Below are 22,720 nucleotides of genomic sequence, written 5' to 3'. Positions count from 1 at the left end.
ATCGCCTGGTTCTCCCAATAGGTCTAGCGTACGTCTTGACAATGTAGATGACAATTTCACATAATTGGCAAAAACTTGAAATGACATGTTTGTCCCAAATGTATTGAGTTTTTACTTTCCTTAAACTAGGTTTCATTCGGATGGATGGCTAAATCGTTAAAAAAGGCAAGTAATTAGAAATTGAGCATTTTCAAAATCGGTTTTGAAATGGCTAAGATATCCCAAAACAACATTCCATGCACCTTGGACAAAAAGAGGATCTTGCTCAAGGTCACAAGCACAGTGACACGGCTTGAACCCTAGCCCTTTGTCTTGACAGCCCAAGGTGCAGAAAACCACTGGACCAGAACACCTCAACGATCGTCGTCGGACTGCTGCTGCTCACCTAAGATCATAAGACTCTGCCCCGGCCCTGTCAATGGCTGCTTTGAACTGACCAATCTCCCTGTCCGAGTTCTCTCTCTGAGCCTCAAGCGTCTTCTTCTGTTCCTTGAGGTCATCTATCTTCCGTTCCCGTGCCAGACGTTTCTCCTCGAATTGGGCCTTGTCCCTGCACCGTTCCAAGAGTCAAATTTGCTCATGAAGTTTACAGAGTTCCATTTCCAACAAAAACTCAGAATTTCATCATTCTTCTGCATTGTCAATTACAATGGAGACTCCTCACAATGTCCAACATGATTTGTGGAATGTACATTTTTTGTTTTTTTCTGGCAGCATTCCTCTTTTGCAAAGGTTCACAAATTGAAAGGATGTAGATCAACATGTGATCTAAATTTGAAAGGATGTAGATACAGGTGATCTGCTACTTTTTTCTTTTACGGGGGTTTCACTTTAGGATTTTGAATACACCTGAAGTTATTTACATAAGAGATATGCAGATACACTTCAATCAAATGTATTCTTACATAACATTTTTTTATTTCTCCTAGGATGTGGTAACTGTATCATATATCATGCCTGCAGCGGAATATACTCACAACAGAAAATTGCGGGAATAACATAGGTGAAATGAAGTTCATGAATTTATAAGATTTGCTCTTAGAATATGAGAGACTTGAAAATGAGTTTGGTAACACACTATGAATTTAGAAACAAAAAATCCTCTTGCTTATGAGCAAGCAACAATGGTTCGTTCATTCATTCATTCATTCATTCATTCATTCATTCATACATACATACATACATACATACATACATACATACATACATTATACATACATACATTCATTCATTCATTCATTCATTCATTCATTCATTCATTCATTCATTCATTCATTCATTCATTCATTCATTTATTCATTCTATTTCACCATGGTACAAGCTTCAGCCAGGGCTGTTCTTCAGAATGTCCATGCACAAATATTTAATTTAAAAAAAAAAATCAAAGACACAATGATATAAGTTTACAAAGTGATATAACATACCAATGGTTCTAAGTCCCCCGTGTAGGACTGGGCAGTGAGGGAAATGGGTCTTGTCTATGAGCCTAACTACAGCTGCTGGCGGGCTGGAACCTAGGGCCTTGTGATTCAGAGTTTGTGATATTTTCCCCTCAGCCACAACAACTCATATCTTAAAACCAAAAAAAAAAATGGAAAAGGATTCTGTAGGAACGCTCACTTCTCTTTCTCCTCTTTGATCATCTTCAGAAGATCATCCCGGTCCGCTTCCAGACCTTTCTTTTCAGATCTCTTTTGCTTCAACTCTTTCTGTAAGACAAACGATAACATTCTCTTTTTTTATGTGCAAGAGCCCAGTATAGATCAGGTAACAAAAAATGTGGTTTCAAACAAAATGGAGAAGGAAATCTACCATGTTAAGCATCAAAGTTAAATTCCACTCCAAAGATGATATCAACTATAATGAATGAAATCAAATTAAACACAAATAATAGGTGGAGTTTTACTTGTACTTAAATCAGGTATAAGATTACAAAGTAATTAAAGGCCAGGTACTGTAAAAGTGGAAATTTTCGCAGTGTTGAAATTTTCGCGTGTTCTGCACAACCAGAAACTAGCGCGAAAATAAAAGCACGCAAAAATTTCTGCTTGCCATATATATTCCTGTGCGTGATGTCTTGATTCACGGCAAAATCAGAAAACAAGCGAAACTCTTTTTACCCGACCAAGCGCGAAAAATTAGTCGCGCGAAAATATCCACTTTTACAGTAGTGTGGGGATTTATGAGTGGCCCGATTCATTCGCTGCCCACTGGGGTACATTCAAAAACCAAGAATAGCGCTGGTCAGCGAATATATGTGAATCGAAGCTCACCAGCCACGGTGGCTGTGTGTGTATTTATGTAGAGATTGGTGATAAAAATGTACACAAATCATTACGAGGATTCTCAAATATATCCCAACCAGGCCAGCCTTCCCACTCCATGGCATCCCCTCACTACCTGGTCGTTATATTTGAAGCTTCACATTTTTATGAAATTGATATGCAAATTAGGTGGAGTGACAAGTTAAAGGGGCATTCCGGACGATTTTCATAATTTCACATCATGTAGTACATAAATCAACAGCTCCATGTATAGATCCGTGGAATTTATTGTGGTCCTTGAGCAGAGAAACCAATAAATTGAAAATCTTAAACAAATTACACTGAACAGTGATGATGACATCAGAGCCTCATATATTTCAGAAATGTAGCAGTGTAATTCCATTACAATACCGCTTGCTCAACAAGTTCACCTGTGAAAAATCCATGCATACCTTCTTCTTTTGTTCTGCTTCCTTGAGCCCCAACTCATGCATTCTTATGGTGAGGCTGTCATGTCATCATCCTTGTTCATTGCAATTCATAATAAATTTTGAAAACATTCTCATTGCTTATCCCAATCACTATAAATTCTGAAACTCTGTACTCAGTTTGACTAATTTATAGTTGTTCAAATGTAAAAGTCTGAAAATCATCCGGAGGTCCCCTTTAATGTCATCGCCTCTCAAGCCTCTCATGGACCTACTCACAAATCTTTACCAACTTTCCTCATTTTAGAAATGAAATGAAAGATAAATAAATTACTTCTTTCTCATAAAAAAATAAAATGATAGAATAAATTAGCAAATGAAAACTATCAAGAATAAGGGTGTTTTTGGTAAATCATACCATAAGGATCGATTTCACATGTTTCAGTACAAACCAGTGGGAGAGTTGTGGGGCTCAACTTCCTTCTACAAAGATACCCTCACAGCAAAGACAAGAAACTAGTTAAATGCTAAGGTGACATCAGAAGGTTACTCATGTCATGTTACTCACTATTAGCAGATTGAACTGAGCCAGCAAGGGTGCCAAAAGATGGAAGGATCGTGCATGAGTTTTCATTTAATACTAGTTATCACTACGTATCAGATAATAAGGCGTCGCTTCAAGTGAGTTGAGAGATCCAACATCCTAAAGATCCTTCAAAGACATTCTCTCTGATGAAATGAGTTTTTGTTTTTGTCTTCTCCAACTGCCTAGAGAGCGTACGGCTCTCAGAAATCTTCTGTCAGAATTGCTCACCTCAAAACCCTTAGCCGTCGCCTTGAGAGTGCGTTTGTTGTCTAAGGTAGCGTCGTATTGTGGCTTCAAATCCTCCATACTCCGTCTGAAATCCTCAATCTGGTTCTGGAGTTTGGTAAACTTCTCTTCAGCCTCTAGTACTTTGGCCTGCCAAGAAACATTTAGAGTAGCATCGTAGCAATGATCATTACTTGTCATCACATGATGTAAAACACATACCGGTAAAGCCCATTAATGTTAAGTCTACTTCACTGACATGTTGGGGTGTGATGTATTCATTTGATATTGCCAGATCGGATCATGAAGAAGCTTGGAGGTACTCTAAAAGTGGTTTCTTTTGCGTACAGATACTTTCGCGGTTTCCATTGGTGCCGACTTTTTCGCATGTGTTTAAATTCGCGGTCGACAAAATCTGTGAATTCACAGTCAGCAAAAACTGTTTTATTTTGCACATGAAAACCCAAACTATAATCCAATTATTCTTTTATTTGTTAAATAGAAATTGAAATTAAATGCAGGCTTACCTGAAATCCCGTCTCTTGAGTACGTTATAACATGCTTGTACCTACATTGCGCGGTATTGCTGTGTGTGTGGACCATTATACGCACACAATGCGCGGAGTCTTCATGTGTGCATGTGCCCAATAGCGTTGTAACAAGCGGCGAGTTTAAAACATTTTCGTGTGATGTTAAATTCGCGGTTCAACCTCAAAGTGCGAAAATAAAACCACCACGAAAGAAACCACTTTTACAGTACTGTAAAAGCTGTTATTTTTGCATACAGATATTTTCATGAATGACAAGGTCACACTCATGTTTGCAAGATGATGTTGATTTGACACCAAGAGTATCGAAGTGCACTTGGGGCTTTCTGGTCTTTGAGTTGATCAGTTTGAGTAGTTGAGTAGATCAGACATTCTGAAACAAAGGCACACCACACAAATCTGACTTTTCTTTCCTAAAATGGTGCATATTCATAATTATAGCCTTACCTGCTCTGTTTTGATCTTGTCGTCAAATTTTGGAGTCCTGCTTTCCTCTTTTTGTAAGCTCATCTGAACTTTATCTCTCTTCTGAAAGACAAAAACCACACTTCTGTTAACTTTCTCATATTTGGGGGCCAAATTTAGTGAATACACACACACACAAAAAAAAGCAGACCACAATGAAAATATTATTTAAAGTAGCAACTATATCAAAAAAAATGCAGAGGATAAATCAATAGGAAAAGATGCAACCAACCATTTTCTGTAAACACTGAGAGAAGAGGTCTACAAATATTTAAATGAAAGGAAAAGTGGATATATATTTTAGCTTTAAAGTCATGTGCAAAAATGGTTTCCCTTGAGAGAAATCATTAACATTTCGTTTGTCTAACAAAGCAGTCGAATACCATAAATCGGGTAAATTTCAGCTGTATCTTTATTTTTGTGAATTTCCCAATTTGACCGATATTTGCAAAATTTAACAAATTATGATAAAAATTGCCTTCCATTATACACATCCACTGCAAAACATAATACAAGGAAGGAACTCATTAACTTTTCTCCTGAACGGAATGATACACACATGCACATCTCATTCTGTCACTGTGGCTAGCAGCAGAGATATTGTCTAAATTTGCATAATATATGGCACATGCAGTGATGGTCTTTAAGTGCCATCACAGAAGTATAATTATTTTTACAAGTTCCCACAACCCAACTACCTAAGCAAAAACATTTTGCCAGAAAGTTAAACAGCTGTCCAAATCAGATTAATCTGATAATGAAGTTGTGTGTGTGTGTGTGTGTGGGGGGGGGGGGGGGGGGGCTGGAGAGATGAAAAAGCATTGGGGTGAGGGGAATTTCCAGTTTTTGTGATACATGACAAATGAAGAGTGCAATCGCAAAATGGTGGTCTCAACACCATTTTTTAACATTTTTTAGTAAGTCCATCACAGGTCGAAGTGGTCCTCCTGCGAAGCAGATTTTTCCATGCCCTCCGCTCATCTTTGTCTGCTGGGAACTTCACCCATGTCACATCCTTTAACTATCCACGGATATTTTCAATAATTTTGTCATGTGGCATCAAATAGAGCAAAATAAAACTTTTCCAGTGATACCTCACTTGTGACATAACGAGGAATGTTCTTGAATTATGGTGAAAAGTATCCCATATTTTCTCTCTCTTTTTAGCAGCGTTAACTCGTTTTGTAAACAAACCCTTACCCCGTTGAGGACGGACTGATTTCGCTACAACACGCATTTCTCATAGACACCTGACCAAGTGTACTGGAGACTCGTCCTCAAAGGCCCGAATTCACGAAGGGGGTGCAAATGAAACCATGGTTTAAACCATGAACAAAAACCATGGAGCGCAAAGTGTCGCACGGAATATGTGGTTATGAAAGCAGTCATTTCGTTGATGAAATGATTATTTTGTAACGAAATGACAAAATTTTGTTACTAAATGAACATTTCGTCCATGACATGATAATTTCGTTAACGAAATGGTCATTTGGTCGAAGAAATGACCAATTTCGTAACGAGATATTCTGTGCGACACTTGGCGCTCCATGGTTTTTGTCCATGGTTTAAACCATCGTTTCATTTGTACCACCTTTGTGAATTCAGGCCAAAGGGTTAAAATGTGGCTGACCTGCTCCTGTTCCATGACAATGGCCCATGCTTCCTGTCTCAGCAGACTCTGCTTCTTCTCCTCGAGGTCATGGAGACAGGTCACAGCCTTGAACTTCTGCTCCAGATCCAGGACTTCCTTCTCCAGGTCAGGCAATTGCTGTGAAGCATGGATGGAGGCACAGAGGGGATTATAAGAGAAGGAGTGGTTCTGCTACTGTACCTGCTACAATTTTCACATGGTTTCATTGTCGTGAATCTTGCCAATCGCCTCTGAACCACGAACCGAACAATGCACAAACATAACAATGTCAAGACATGCCAGTGCTGGATCATGCGCAACTAATAATTATCATATCCCTCACAAATTATTTCTTGTCCTCTGATTGGTCGAGGGCATTAAAAGTGACAAAACATATTCCCACTATGAAAATGCTAGTCCAACTATTACCCTTGGGAAAAAGTATTTAAAAAAAAACTATATCAAAATCATGCTGTCATGGCGATATTTGCTAAGCGCAAGCGCACCACTCATGTCACAAGCGTGTATTTTAGTGCATGAGACATCATGTCACAGTATGGTTTTCCACCAAACGCACTGCGTCTACGCTTCGCGAGATAAAGGGCATCGTGCAGTCGATGCATACACTTTCACATTGTAATTTTGTGCGTGAAAAAAAGAAGAAGATAACTTTAGATCAGTCAACATCCACACATACTTTGCAGTAACTCCTAAAATTCATTGGGAGGGATATAAAACAAATATACCAGGCCATTGTTCGAGGTTCTGGTCAAACCATATGCCTTCGGTGACTTGCACGTAGTACTATTGAAGTCACTTTACACACATAGTTGCAACCAGAACCTCTCAGGCCTGGTATATTGGTATAGTGTAGGCCTAGCACGCTGCATGGACCATGATGTAGTGATATCTGGGGCACAACAACACACTAGTACAGCACTTGAATGCAGAACACACTACCGTTACTTGTTCATGTTCAAGGAATCACCTAGTGAAAACAGACATTATGGGTATTGTTGCTTGTAACTCATTTCTATTTTGTTGTTGTTGTTGCTGTGAAAAGTGAAATAATGATTACTAGACCCTCACATCCCACGTGCATCATGTGCAAAATGATTTAAATCAAGCTCACCTCTGACTGCATCTTGATTTTATCCTCCGCCTCTTTCTTTTTCTCGGCAATTTCGCTGTAATGCCTGGAGATTTGATCCAGCTGAGTTGCTTTCATGAAAAACTGCATCAAAACAGAGTGATGATGTAAAAAGTGAGAGAGGAGAACAAAAGGGACCAGGAGCAATAGCAATTATATCGTGAGCATTATCATTACTATTAAAAACACTGCTACACATCCAAGCTGACTAAAGTTTTTAATGAGTCAAATAAACTGAAGACTGAAAATTTCATTAACAGTGGGACAAAAACAGAAATGAATAGAATATGTACATCATAAGTCTACCATGTAAAAAATGCACATCAAACAATTACAAATTTAGTTAATGTCAGTCATACATGAGTACAGTAAAAGTGGAAATTCTTGCACATTTCGGGCAACATTAAAGGGATGGTACAGTTCTGGTTGAGACCTTATTTCAGGTTTCTAACATTTTTATATGAGATAATGAAAAATCTCATGAAGTATGAAAGAGCATGTAATTCTATGAGGAATTCAACGTTTATTTGAAAAAAAAAAATCGGTTTTGAAATGGCTGAGATAACCAAAAAAGAGCGATTCTAATAAAGTGTGGGACCCACACTTTGTAAAGATTGCTTTGTTTTACTTTTTTTTTGGATGTTTCAGTTATTCCAAACCCGATTTTCATCAAATAAACTTTGAATTCCTTTTAAAATGGTATGCTCTGTGCTATATCATAAGTGTTTTCTTGGTATCTCGCAAAAATTTAAAAGCCTAATTCTCATCTCCACCAATACTGTACTATCCCTTTACACTAGTCTATGATTACAATCACACAAATTTTTGCTTGTGATATGAAATAATAATTTACATCTTGATTCAGCAGAATTATAAAGACATAAAAATTCATCTTACCCAGCTAAACGTGAAGAATCATTCTGCACACAAAAAAGTCCACTTTTACAGTATGAGAACAAAACGAAGTGATGGCATTAAGACAACGTTAACTCTTTATGTGCCATGGTGGAAACCCCCCATGTGCCACATTATTCTGAGACACCAAAGTAGTCATGCGTTGAGAAAACATTCTGTTTTTCGAATCTATATAACTTTTATAGATTTATGTTAAATTGTATACAAAGTGTGCATAGTTGTAGAGAAAATGCCAAGCTTGGCATTGATGTAAATTCTACGACAAATCTATAATTGCTTTTCTTTCAAATGCCAAGCAGCTACATTACTGTGAACGTATGACTTTTGCACACAAAGCAGTGACAGAAACTTAGAATTTGCACACAAATCCAGTATGAAACACTGTTTTATTAATCAATCACCACATAAAATGCACGCTATAGACGAGAGGAACGGAATCATGAGAAACGCCTTTATTGTACTGCGGCATTTGGCGATTTATCGATCGGTTTGGGCGGGTTTGTGCATTTGAGCGGAATATGCGAAGTTGGCACGCCTTCGACTGATTCGGACGTGCGAACGTGGCACATAAAGAGTTAACAACTCTCCATTACTTTGTATATATTTACATTTCCTTGGAGGGAATACTTCAGCTTGTAAACTCACTACAAATCAAAGATATTCTGATGCAAAGAATTTTGATATCTCCCTGTTAAAATAAAAAATAATTAATGATAATAATGAAATAAGTGACACCTGTGAGTGTTTGCACCTTGTATTTGTCACTGGCCTTTCTGGCCTGAAGAAAGTTCTTGCTCGTCTCCTGGGTCATGATGGATACTGGGTTGTCTACCTGAAAACAGAGGGAGCAAAACACACACAAACAAGTTTGTTTTTTTAAGAAAATGGCATTTTACAATAATTCTGGTAGGCTTTGACCTTGCCCTTTCACCTTTCACCTTGTCATATCAGGTATCAAATTGTTTAACATCTCAATCTTCGTACCTGATGATATTACTTCTGCACATTCTTAGTTGAAGTACTACAGCTGGTAAATGACAGTAAAAAGCCAAGTTTAATGACCTTTAACCTTGGCTTTTGGTAAACTACCACCATCATGTTCATGCAAACAATTTTCAACTTATTACTGATGTCACTGATACTATTACGACCTGCATTACCACGGGAAATTTCCATGCAAAAGTACATACCGGTAGACCTTTGATCCTGACCATTTATGACAACAGCATGTTCGTGCAAGTAATTGTTTTCCTTCCTTCCAATACTGTTACTACTGGACAATTCCATGTAATATGCAGCAAAAATGTCTTTTTTAGTCACGTTTTAGTTCCCTCTGACATTACATGATTTCATCCAAAATCAAATCAGCATTTTTTTTTCTTTAAAAAAAAAGAGAAAAAATATAGTAAAACTAACACTTGCCGTGACAGTGAAGTATACATGCATATAGTCGCCATAACATGTCCTGCACACAAATCCCCAACAAATATCCTCCTTAAACTTTGACGTAACTTTGCGCTATTATTTCTTTTTTTTAAATATTCTTACCTGAATGTTGAAGAAATCCACAATACTTGACAGCTCTTCACGCTTCGTACTGATGACCTTCTCCGAGGATGACATCAGCTTGTAGGTGGAGCCCCCTTCCTTCCGCAACTTTCGCTCAACGATAATGGAGTCCCCATACTCTTTAGGTTTGTAGGCAAAGTCGCCACGGTTACGCAGTGTGATGCGGATCTCTGCAACACTGAAAGAGGGAGGGGGACACGATGGGATAATCAGGTGGAAATATGGTATGTCCTAAAGATGAAATGCCAAGTATGTTGAAAAAAAAATGTAAATACAAGGCTTGCAGCAAGGCTACAAGTACATCATATATAGACATCATTAAAACCAAAACAACAACAACATCTGTGAAGGATTTCAGTCAACAAGCTTGTAACAATATCCTAGCATACACTATGAATCAAAGGGTGAGGCGATCTACAAACCTGTGTACCTCAAATTTGAGTCCACCAGAGTCAAATTCTTTCAAGATTAAATATACTCTCTTTGGTAAGAGTATAGAATCGTTTCAAGATCACTTTGGCAGAATCATGCATCTGAATCTCAAATCCTCACAGCTTCAACTGATTAGGAACAAAGAACAAATGAAATTGGGGGAAAAAAAAGAAAATGGAATAAGGAGTAAGCAATCCCAATATCTGAACCTTCAGAAAGTGTGATGTGATACTTACCTTTTTCCCTCTTTGATGAAATTCTTGACAGAACTCCCACGAGTTGTGGCAGTTGCTTTTCCTCCGAGGCCCACCACGATTGCCGTGAGAATAGCACTCTTGCCACCTATGATTTAACATGGATAGAAAGCAACTGTTATTTTCTGTCCTCATTTAAATATCTTGTATACTGTATCAAAGAGCAAGGATAATGTGATACTTATCTAGGGCAGCCGTTTCAGAGCTAGCACTCATCTTTAGCAGGGCCCTGCCATTACAGGCGAATCCTAGTTTTATAGTAAACATGGACACAAAAAGATTTTGTTGGTATGGGAGAATTTCATTGGTTAAATTGTCATTATTTCCCACTATATCTACTTCAACAAAATTTCATTATAACAAGAAAATTATTGTAGTTCCGACTATCTGGTTATAATGGGGTTCACCTGTATCATTACATTAACATTACCAGGTACTCATTGTTACACCTGGGTGAGGATGGGGTACACAATTCGTCAATATTAAATTGTGTGAGCTTCCACAACAGAATTACAGCATTTCCTGTTCTATCAACTGCACCCACAATTTACTTTCACCCCTCCCCCCATCCCCCCCCCCCCCAAAAAAAAAAGAAACAGTTCTGACCAATTCATCATAACATTGAAATTATTCTAACACTTGTGACATCTGCATTCAATATGTACAATTTGTATATCCCATGGTCTTGCATTCACAACAATCAGAATTAGTTCAGTTTTAGTTCATTTATAAACACGAACACACAACTTCTGCCTTTTCCCTCTGCTTTTCTGACTTGTGCTGCACCAATATTATGAAAGAATAGCTGATTCTTCCCATGTTTCCGTTTGAAGCACTCCTGAAAAGGTAGATATTGAAACACCGGTAATATGCTGGTAGATGTGTCATTGCTTGCAGTTTGCATCTTGTACAATGTAGTTCAAGGCACCAAAATGTTCTCAAACTGCAACTGGCAGTATGTGCATATTGTGTAGACAAGGCCTTTAGCATGTATCTTAATTTCACCAATCCTGGCTCTCGCAAAATTTGCAAAATTTAAAATGCACACGAAAATTTCTGGTTTTACAGTATGTAACTGGTTGGTGTCACAAATAGCTGTGGTGTGATGTGGCATGAGTACTGGTACATTTTGTGAATCATTCGAAATGACAAAGAGGAGTAACTTACTTCCATTTCGGCCAACCACAAAATTTATGTTTGGGCCGAAGTTCATGGAGAGTCTGCCATGGCAGATGAAGTTCTTCACACACACCTTCTCAACGATGCCATACTCTGCCTCCGACTAAAATTTGGAGCAAATGGGGAAAAACAAAATAAAGCCAACTCATCTGTCAGATATCAAATCCTAAAATCAAATAATTAGAACAGTGCATTTCCAGTAATTTTTTTTTTTTTTGCTAAACTTACAACCACAAAATGACCCTTCAGCAGAGATTTTTTTCTAATATCTTCATTTCATTTTATGTTTGTACTCGATATACTACTACAATTACAAAATCTTGGAAAGTGAATATCATTTGCTCAATGGAAACAGTAAGATTCTCTATAGCTAGTATTGCAAATAACTGCCTGTTTGTGGTCTGTGCAATTTACCTTTTTCATATACAAGTTGAACTTGTCAAGTTCTCAATTTATAGCTTTCATAGGGACACAAATGTCAAAACATTGGCCAAAGTAGCAGCACGCTCCTAATGGACATTTCAAAAGGACGTCTTCACATTCAGCTCCCTGTAATTTGGTGCACCACCTGACTGAGAATACATTGCCATTATGATGTTGCCTGAATTGAATGTCAAAGGTACACAGCACAAGATTCAAAGAGTACCTGCAAGTGTAATGTCAAATATCAGTTACAGCTTTGTTCAATCAAACCTTCGATGAAGTAGAGTCTACAATGCAAGTCATTCTGGATGGTAGTAGAACTCCTATTCTTCAAATCTAATTGCAGAGAGTAGTTCCCGTTATAGCGAAATCTTGTTTCAATGAAGCAAATTTTCAGGTCCTACATTATAATCATCAATCAAGACATCAATGTTTATGTACTTTACCATACAGCTAAAACAAAATTTCATTAAAACAAAAGAAAACCACCAGTCCCTAGGACTTCTTTATTACGGGAGTGCACTGTATTTTCTTTCTTACACTGTTCACATCGAAATCAGCGCTTTGGGAAGCGTTGAACGTGTCATCCTGGGTTTCATCCTCCTCTCCGCTGCGCTGGGACTTGAGTCGTGCCTTCTTGGCCTGCGGCTCTTCTGAAGCGTTTCTGCTCTGTTTCTGCTTTGGCATTCTGGCTATTCTTTTCCTAAAACATCAAGATAAGAAAACAAAATTTTTTCAGCCTTTGCTGAATGATCAATTTCTACTCAAGATTGGTCACTCATCTCATTACCATAGATGTTTGTTAGCTGGTCCATTAGAACTATACGTGATATTTGAGACTGCCCCCCCCTCCCCCCCCCCCCCCCCTTTGCAGGAGCGGATCCAAGAATTCACTAAAGAGGGGGCGCCCAAAATTAAAGGAGGGCACATGCACCCATACCCCATTTTTCTTTTTATTTCTTTTGTTTCAACAAAAAATAAAGGGGAAGGGGCGCGCTGAGTGCGCTCCCCCCTGGATCCGCCACTGCCTACTATGTTCTACTACTACTACTAGTGTCGGAATGCTTGTATGGTAAAACATTGTGACAATAGACACAGAATGACACAGAAAGGGAATGGAACATAATTTTGCTGCATCACATATCATGTGACTTTTTGTGCTAGTTTCCGAAACAGGCAGGATTGATTTGCATGGTCCTTTGCGACTCTACCGAGCAGCTGTAACTACTTTTAGCATGTGGTCAGTTTGCACTCACTCAGGCCCACGCACCCGGGACTCCCTGAGGGAGGGGTCAGTCACCAACTTTAAGTTTTAGTTTTACACTCGGACTCAGAGTAGTCAGACTCGCAGTGACACTCACAGCGTCTTTAGTTAGACTACAATGTATGCACAGCGTCTGTTGCTAATGACAAATGAGGTGAGGGCAATCACGATTCATGGACGGAGTTAGCCCGACCACACACCGTGCGAAGCACGGAACACGTGTACAGCTAAAGGGCTGTGCATGTATGATGGTTGATCATTAGACAGAAAGATCCGTCTGTCCGGAGGACTCTTTTATATTTTGCCATTAACGCTGTCCTCCGTAGACATACGGAGGGGATCCGTGAAGCCAGACGCAGTCTCCGCGGAACATTCCCCGACGGACAGATACAGACCGATCTTTCGGTCAAGTTGATCATCAGCTGATCATGGGACATGATGTTGGGTCTCTCACTCTCACTGAGTCTCAGTCTCAGTTAAGTTTTCTTTGGTTAGAACAGAAGAAGACTAGCTTACGTTAGAGATAGGTTCTAACGTTAGAGGAACCTACAACCATGACAACCTGTGATTGTGAACATCCCCTGCCTGCAGGGAGCTAACCGGGAGTGCAGCTCAGCTGCAGAAACAGGTTGAGGCTTGGGCCACACCGCCTACCTGTTAGTTTTGGACCTCTGTGTTGTTTTGAGACTCCTCTCTCTTGTATACAGTGGACTCCCGTTATAACGAAGTCCTCGGGACCGGCAGTTTTCTTTCGTTATAACGAAATTTCGTTATAACCGAATGAATAAACAATAAAAATACAGTCATAGAGTTGATAATGTTGCGGCCCTAAATTTTATTTCGTTGTAACCGGAATTTCGTTATACCCGTGTTCGTTATAACGGGAGTGCACTGTATATTTACACCGGTTAACACGGCAATGAAGTAGAAAAGTAAACTTTAGCTGGGCCTACCTAACTGAGTGAGACCTATTTATTACCCCCAAGCATTTACCATGCATGATTGTTTACATGCCTCACTATCACTGCACTACGACTACGAGTGCGCGAGACACCGTCCATGCTAACATAACAATGTCTAACAACATGGCCATCAGAGCAGACTAAACTCGAGAATATCTTTTCCGAAATGGTTCTTTTCCGTTCTCTCAAATCGTCCATCGTCTCTAACGTTAGGCCTACTGAACTGACATTTATTGTGCATTAATTGGCGCTCTGACAATGTGTAAGTCTGCTTTTTTTACCTTTCACTCCTACCTAGCTCGGGTACGTGTTTCCAGGGTTGATTTTGAGGGAATCCCCACCGCCTCCGGATCCCACGAACGACGTACACAACAAGCGCGCCGCCGCGTAACCCGCCCGTCACTCGCGTCAGCAGGTAGTCAGCAGCACAGCGCAGGATTCTGAACGGCGCGGCAAGAGCACATCGATGATTTGGATTGTGTACACTTGTACGTGCAGCAAAATCCGCGAAAAACTCAAATTGAGAGATTTACCGCCCTCAACGGTTTATTACGCACAATGTCCGTCTAGGCGCCATCACAGATCGAAAATCGAGTTCTGTGGCACGCGTTTCATGAAAGTTGTCGGCCCTGACAAGTTGTCAGTCTCTGACAATTATATTTCAGTCAAACCCTTGGTTTTGATTAGCTGAGAGGCTCTGGTCACTGACTGTTGTTATGGTAATTGTCAGAGACTGACAACTTGTCAGGGCTGACAACTTTCATGAAACGGTGCCCAGATTCACATTCTCATTTTCTTTCTATTTCTAGGATGTTTTGATTGTTTGATTGTTTGTTTGTTTGTTTGTTTGTTTGTTTGAAGTAATCAATACCCTTTATTTCTGGGCAAAGTGCCGATTACTATGTCAGTTGATTCTACTCACGTGAAAAGGGAGATGCAAAGTTAACAAATCTGTACAAATCATAAACCACTGACCATAATTCAAACATCTCATATCATAATTGCACGTAAACCAACAACATAATACTTAGGCCCCTATAGATTCACCTATTGAAGGTCATTTCCATGAGCAATCAAGACATGGGAAAGACCTATGCAACAAAACACAATGTGATCATTTATTTGGGTTCTTCATAGCTATCATAATGTTTACATGTCAAATATTTTCCATATAAAAACTTTGACATTTCATTTGCCACAAGTTTATAGAATGAATTATCATTCACTAGGTGATCCTGACATTCATTTTTGTCACTCGATCTTTCACTTCCATCGGTTTTGATATACAAATGATTTAGTTTTTATTGTTGTTGTTGTTGTTGTCGTCGTCGTCGTCGTCGTCGTCGTCGTCGTTCGGTGTAGTCATATTAACGTGTTTGTTTAATTGTTTATTGTTGTTTTATTTCATCCTTTAAGGTTTGTTTGTCTTTTTAACTACGAGACTATAAAGCTACCGTGGACCAACTTAGTGACCGGCACGGACGGGAAGTGAATCTCACTCATCGTCATGATGAGTGTCACGTGTCATGATGACTTGAGTGGTCACATGATCGTAGACAGTGATCAGTCTTCATCTTCTTCTTCTTCATCTTTGATGTTGCTATGCTGCTGCTGCTGCAGCTGTTCCTGTTCAGTGTTTTGATCGTCAAATATCTTAATTCTCCCGAAAGAAAGACACACACAACTTTCTACAAAAACACAATACTGACATCTGCACTGTCCTGGTGTATCACTTGAAAAAAAAAACAACAACAACAACTATAGCCTACTATAGAGGGCCTAATAAAGAATTGAGATTTTTGAAAGAAAAATAATCATCTCCTTTCTTTCTCCCCCGCTGCAAAAAAAAAAAAGAAGAGAAAATCCGTTTCAATTGTTATCTGTGTCTAACTTTGAATCTATTTCCAATTTCTAAAATTAATTCTCAGGACGATCACGTTTAAAGTTGTGCTTAAAGATGACGCAAGATGGCGCTACAAACCTCTTCCTTTCAGTGCCGTATATTACGGCACTGCTTCCTTTTTGGCATTTCCCGTTTCTCCTCAGCTAGAGCCGAGGAGTGAAATCTACTCCGAAAAGGGATTAAAAGGAAGAGAAGCAGGAGGAAAGAGAAGGGAAAAAATCGTGGGAAATTTCGAGTGAAAATCAATGAGACACATTTCAAGAACTATGTACCTATAATTAATTCATTGCCAATATGTCAAATATGAATATGAGTATCGTCTCTTACCGTCATCACAAAGTACCAGTTGTCATTTGAAATCACGTGGTCGTGACGTTTCACTGGAAAGTATTTGGCATTGAATACGTGTAATAATCCTGAATATGTTAGAGCAATCATTTCACCCATGTTGTATCATCGGAAGAATGTTTTCCTCTGTCCACGCTTATGACAAATCGAAGACATTGCACTTTTTTTTTTACATATAGCCAGTCGAAGGAGAGTCACCACGTCACGGCCTTAACGTAAACATAATGTCACACGACGTTAATTTGATTTTGGTAAATGTGCACAAAACATGTTGCTAGGGTTTCACCACCCAAGATACGTCACTGCCTACTTTACCCCTCTCCTCATTTCTCCTTTTTTTTTAGCTCTATGACTTAAACAGTAATAGTGCTCTAAAACAATGTCCCATTATTATTCATGTTTTAAATATCAATATGTTAACAATAAAACCACCAAAAACATTAGTTGTATACCGGGCAATATAATGAAACTCGTATCTTGTGCATGGTAACGGATGGTTCGTTGTTTGAGATTAAAGAGAACTATTTGCAGGACGCTTCATCATGGCGATCATGTAGGCCCTACTGCATGATATCTTCGGCTTGTTTCCCTTCCTTACCCGTATATTCTTTGTCATTCCCCCTCCTGAAGCGTCAAATTTTTGTTGTTGTTGTTGGTTGTTCTTTTTATTAAAGATAAGGCTAGGCCCTTGGTATGGGGGGAATGGCAGTCGCTTTTCTGTGGCTCAGTAGACTTCAGCAGGCAAAGGATCTGATATCTGAGACAAACAAAGAAGATCTCTTGTATTAACAACTCGTGAAGGGTGAGGGGGAAATCTGTAGGTTTCCTCTCGTGTGTCTCGGAGTTGTCAAGGAAAGTGTAGTAATATTAAACGGCCGATCGAGCGTGAGATGTTGTCGGCGAACCTCATGGGAAAAATGGGCCGAGTTGTAATTTCCGCAAATCCCCTCTAAATAAGGTGTCCCCCGAGAGCGCGGGAAGGGACGAGCAGGTTTTCCGCTAATGGACTTGAGTCGCGGGTAATACGATTAGCGAGATGGTGGGCTGCGGAGACGCCGACCTTCTCCCGTGCCAATCTTGCGATTCCTCGCTCTCCCAGTGAAGCGAGCTGGCGGGAAATCGTCTACGCTTCACTGACTCGAAATATACGCGCGAAGTGAATGCGCGCAAAGAAGAGCATCGAGGACAAAAGATAAAAAATAAAACAAAAACAAAAACGAAAAGGTAAAAACATGACGAGACTTTTCATCGTCACTGCTTTATCCGTGTGTGAGAGTGATGTAGGTAAGGTGTGTGTATCATGTATGTGTGTGTGCGTGTGGGCGTTTGTGCGGGTGTGTGTGTACATCACTACATGTGTGATTTTTTTTTTTTGGGGGGGGTCAGTTTGACGAAAGCTTAGAATGGATGTAACTTTTGTTACATCTACGGTTGCCATAGGAATCGAGATTGAGGATAAAAATATAAAGTGAAGCGAGGAAGGAGGTGCAAAGTGAGAGAAGAAGAAAAAAAGAGGAAGTGGAAGGCTGAATGGTGGGAAAAATTGAAGAATGAATGGAGGTAAAGATGGTGCAAAATGTAAGGTGACAAAGGAAAGGACGAATATATTTTTGAGGGTTGGGACAAGCAGTCATTTCCAAAGTATTTCACTTTCACTGAAATGTCAACTAAAGCTTCCATGCAGTCACAAACGGTGTGATGATACTGCAAACGATCACTCTTACACAACTTATCAACAGGATGTTTAAATGAAATATGTGACCGAGCATCACAAAATGAACAAAAGTCGCACGCAGTGATTTTGTGCGAGGACGGAAAATAGGTGAAATGGGTAAACCTAACTAATCTTGAGTTTTTCGTATTTTCTGAAAGAGCCAGTCTTTTTCTATATCATATTAAAGTTTGGGATCATAAAACAGACAGAAACTTGTGTTTTCAGCAGTTTTTTTCTCGAACAGTTTTTGGTAGAATAGTGTGATTAGTTGTGTCTCATAGAACCCCGCATTAATCATCTACAGAATGTGCTAATGAAGCATACTTAATCTAAGCTTAATTTGATAATCCCTTCATTGTTGTTGCTCTGGTGGTCAACATCCTGTGTTTTTTTTTTTTTTGTTCCATTTATCACATAGCTAGCATGGCTTGGTAAAGATTTGAATACACCCTGTATACTTCAGAGCGTGTTTTCTCAGTTCACATTTTCCAGAGTGTATCCTTTCTTTTCAATATTTAGATAGGTTAGGGGAGTCCATTTAAGTTGAGTTATTCGACATCATTTTTTAAGCTTAGAGTCTGCTCTTTCAGAATTTGCCCCGAACTAAAAACCCATGTCTGGCGACTTTTTGTTGGTTTTGTGATGCAGGGTCGGTTTTGTGATGCAGGGTCACATATGCTTGTTGATTCTTTCAATTAAAAGTTTCATAATCAACATGCCTTCAAGATGCATCATTTTTGTGTCGCAATTCATATAGGCCTATGGGCTGTGATTGATGTTTTCAGATGAGTGAGGTGAAATCGTTGCAGAATCAAAATTTGTGTAAAATATCATGTAGATTATTCCTACAACGATGACGTCCACACTTAGACCCTTGTAGACCCTTTTTTCTCGTGTATTTGAGTATACAACCTTGGTTTCAAACTCACGCGCAAGCTATTATTGTGTGTTCTTACTCAGCCTTTAGACAAGTCCCGCTTGCTGTTTATGGGCGAGCCCAACCGAGAGCTCGACGCCCCCATTCACTCGTCCTTGCACATTAACCGCAGAGGGCCTTGTCAAAAGGCTAGTTCTTACCGCAGCGGCTATGAATCACTACTGTCTTGGATTGGGACGAATGGCACATTAATGCTGTGAAAAACAACATTGCACTAAACCTCAAGATATTCGGGAAGGTTCCTTCCAAAATTTTCCCCATCCCAATAATGGGAAAGCTACACATTAAGTGATAATCAGCTGCCTTTGGTCGTAACCTAACACTGTATATATAATGAATGATCTTGATTATACTGTCCGGATAATGTTACTTCATCCAGTAGTGTAAGCCTTCGTCTTTCGTATAAAGCAGAATATTGAGAATTCAATGATGTTGTTCTTGTTAAGCGTCTTTATACCTTTGACATTTTTACCCTTTACAATTCTCCCTGACATTTTTTTTTTGCCTCTGACATTTTACCCTGATCTTTTGACATTTTTACGGCTGACAGTTTTACCGCTGACATTTTTATAACTGACATTTTTACCCGTTACATTTTTTATCCCCGACATTTTTGCCACTGACACTTTTACCCCTGACAATAAATTCTTCCCCTGACATTACCCCTGGTATTTTCACCCCTTACATTTCTACCACTGGTATTTTTACCCCTAACATTTCTACCCCTAATATTCTCTCCTGACATTTTTACCCCGACCCATCTTGGTACCCTCTCCCAAATGTAAAGTACTCATATCATATCAGTTATCAACATGGGTGGGCAGAGGCGTCTCACGGCTCGCTAATCGATCAATCAATGATTATAGTTCCATGCATTCAATTTAAGGTTAGTATTTATAGATTGATTGGCTCCGCCCATGATTTCAGTTTCAACGCATCTCGAATTCACATTATCGCTTTCACCTTCAAAAGAACAAAACTCCGGCCCCTCTGCTCGCTTTGCTTGAAAATAGTCGCAGCAATCATGGCATCATTAAGTTCGATCCGTTGGGCACATTAATGTGAATTAGCCCGCCTGATCTAAACGAAAATGCCAGGACCTCGTTATTGGTATGAGGGCGGGGCTATTCTAAATGCGCGTATAAGATGAGAAGTCCATTGAGATAATAATGAACCAATAACTCAGTCTTTCCAGAATGCAATGTCCTCGACTCTGCCAAACTATATCACTTGCCTGCGAAGGCGTCGTCTTTGTTGTTGTTCTTTCTCATTAACCCTTGACTCGACATGTAGACGATAAAGAGAGAAAGAAGACAATCAAAACAACAAGTGTCAATGGCAGAGACATTTTTGTTCTGATTCGGAAATCAGTTTAGATGCAACCTAACAAGTGAAATGGACGCATCATCGAATAATTACACGTGGGTAAGTATATATGGGACGCGCGCTACCGCTCGGGTGAATGAGCAAATGCACTAATTCGCCCTTCTATATCCCCAAAACGCTCAAATTTGTGAGACGAGTAGCTGAAGTTCGCTTGAAACAATTTAGGCGTTTCAACGCTGTTTGGTTATGGCACTGAAGCTTTTGATAATCACCATTACGACCACGTCCATCTTTATTGATTCTACACGGCCAATCTGCTAGCTAATTGCCATCTCAAGGAGATGCCATTTTAAGTCACAGAGGAAAAAATGATAATAGGAGAGCAATATTTGAACATACAAATTTTAGGTCTTTCTCCATTATCATTCTCTAAGTTGTGAAAACTCTAATATCACTATATTTAATAGCTGATTGACTTTATTTGTGTATTTCCTCTTTGTCTTTTTGTAAAATAATAACATTATATACTTATAAAGAATTCAAGCAATCACCTCGATTGTCATCTATCTAAGCATTTACCTCGAAGAAACCACCTGCCATAGGTTCTAAAGCAATTTCTATATTTTAAAAAATTATGCAACGAAGTATAGGCCTACTCTGCAGTTGCTCTCTCTGTCACGTGCTATTAAATTTCTGACCTTTTTGGAGGGGACGATTTAAAACATACATGGCTTTGTATGTGACGATAGTGGTATCATGTAATTTTGTGCGCATACATTGTTTTTTAAATGTCGCAAATCATCAATCTTCAAATTTTACTTGAAAGTCCGTTTTTCGTTATTATCTCCCCATGAAACTGATACTCATTTCTCATCACACTCCTCCCATCCTTACCCCCATACATCAAAGTTTTGTCGCTAAAAAGGCAAGACTGTTATTTTTTTTCAAATACTATGCTTTTTGTGGACTTTAGTGAGTGTGATGAACGGACGTGCACATTATATCTTTTGACTTGATTTGATATCTTACTTCTAACTGTCACAAATTAATTCTACGATTCCACTTTGTCGCTGATAATTTGAAGTTCGTCGGACGTTTTATTTAATAAAACGTTCTTTTGCTTGTTCGTATTCTAATTTTGCATTGGGAAAGAACAAATCCATTAGTGTCACGGCATGAACCGTTTTCAGTTCATCAACTCCCTGTTATCCTTGTGAAAATGCAAAGCTTCAAATTAATCCAGGCTTTCTAGCAAAGTTATAGCAGTAATTTGCACCTACAAAGTGAAGTTGAGGAATTGTCATGTTTTTTTCTCTCTGTGTGTGTCTTTCTTTCTTACTATCTTTCCGCTCTCTGACTGCCCGTTGCAGTGTTAGTCAGTTAGTCATCCGTGGAGCTCTCAGGAAGGGAAAATCACGGAAAAATCTCGCGGAATTGAGGGCCTTTCGGCGCAAGAGCACTTTTCATTTGTCTGCCCGCATCAGAGCTAAGTGGCTTAAGCACCTAATTTGGCGTACATCATTACTGCACCCCCATTCATTTATAGTGCTTGTTAGCGTTGATGGATAACTAATGTACACCAGCTCTCATAATGCCTGATCTTTCCGCTTGAAACCTACCTTTTTTAACCATTTTTATGAACTTAATGGAGGAAAGAGTGAGGTATGAATAAAAGCAGCGCTTCACCGGTGTTTTCTTATCTATTTTTCGTCACACTCGTGCCGTGTACGCCGGCAGCGCCTCACCGGGTCGTAAACGGCGCTTCTATAGATTTCTGATTCTCGCTTTGTTGTGTTGGTCCATTTCTTTCATCCTGCGCTGCAAAATAAAGCAGGAAATTAGAAAGAGAAAACTGCCGCCTCGTGGCCGCATCTCTTCGGAAAGACACCCGAGTGGCAGAGCGCCAAGAGAGATGAGAATTGGACGCAGGGCCCTGGCTGGACAGTATAGTGCTCTTGATTGTAAACAGTCATCATATCCGACGGTAGTTGGTAGAAAGTGTAGATGCGCGTATAGCCATTATCTCATCTGTCGTCACTTGCGAAGCTGAAATGGATATGATCGCTCGAAAGTTCACGATTGAATTTCCGCCAAACTGAGGGGGCGTACTATGGACAAGAGACGTAATATGCCATGGAAAGAGAGGGGGGGGGGGTGAGAGACTTTTTCCACACATTTCCAAAGCACAAATGGATATG

The 22,720-nt window shown here is 39.4% G+C and overlaps 1 protein-coding gene across 1 annotated transcript in view; it reads right to left on the bottom strand.

The window, feature by feature from the left end:
• Window positions 1-14,637, bottom strand: part of LOC139717081 (structural maintenance of chromosomes protein 6-like) — a 33,170-nt gene extending 18,533 nt beyond the window's left edge. The window contains exons 1-12 of the mRNA XM_071628589.1: window positions 14,576-14,637; window positions 12,609-12,771; window positions 11,634-11,748; window positions 10,449-10,554; window positions 9,760-9,958; window positions 8,963-9,043; window positions 7,279-7,380; window positions 6,147-6,284; window positions 4,499-4,579; window positions 3,507-3,653; window positions 1,621-1,709; window positions 386-550 (exon numbers count right to left, since the gene is read on the bottom strand). Coding sequence (XP_071484690.1) covers window positions 386-550; window positions 1,621-1,709; window positions 3,507-3,653; window positions 4,499-4,579; window positions 6,147-6,284; window positions 7,279-7,380; window positions 8,963-9,043; window positions 9,760-9,958; window positions 10,449-10,554; window positions 11,634-11,748; window positions 12,609-12,755 — 1,370 coding nt within the window. The 5' untranslated portion in view covers window positions 12,756-12,771; window positions 14,576-14,637. The remainder of the gene's footprint in view (window positions 1-385; window positions 551-1,620; window positions 1,710-3,506; window positions 3,654-4,498; window positions 4,580-6,146; window positions 6,285-7,278; window positions 7,381-8,962; window positions 9,044-9,759; window positions 9,959-10,448; window positions 10,555-11,633; window positions 11,749-12,608; window positions 12,772-14,575) is intronic.
• Between the last annotated feature and the right edge of the window lie 8,083 nt (window positions 14,638-22,720).

This window comes from Diadema antillarum, unplaced genomic scaffold (assembly GCF_040938485.1).
Source record: "Diadema antillarum isolate AM-2024a unplaced genomic scaffold, OU_Dant_1.0 scf00000071, whole genome shotgun sequence".
Taxonomy (NCBI): Eukaryota; Metazoa; Echinodermata; class Echinoidea; order Diadematoida; family Diadematidae; genus Diadema; species Diadema antillarum.
This window is presented reverse-complemented; position numbering and strand designations above follow the sequence as displayed.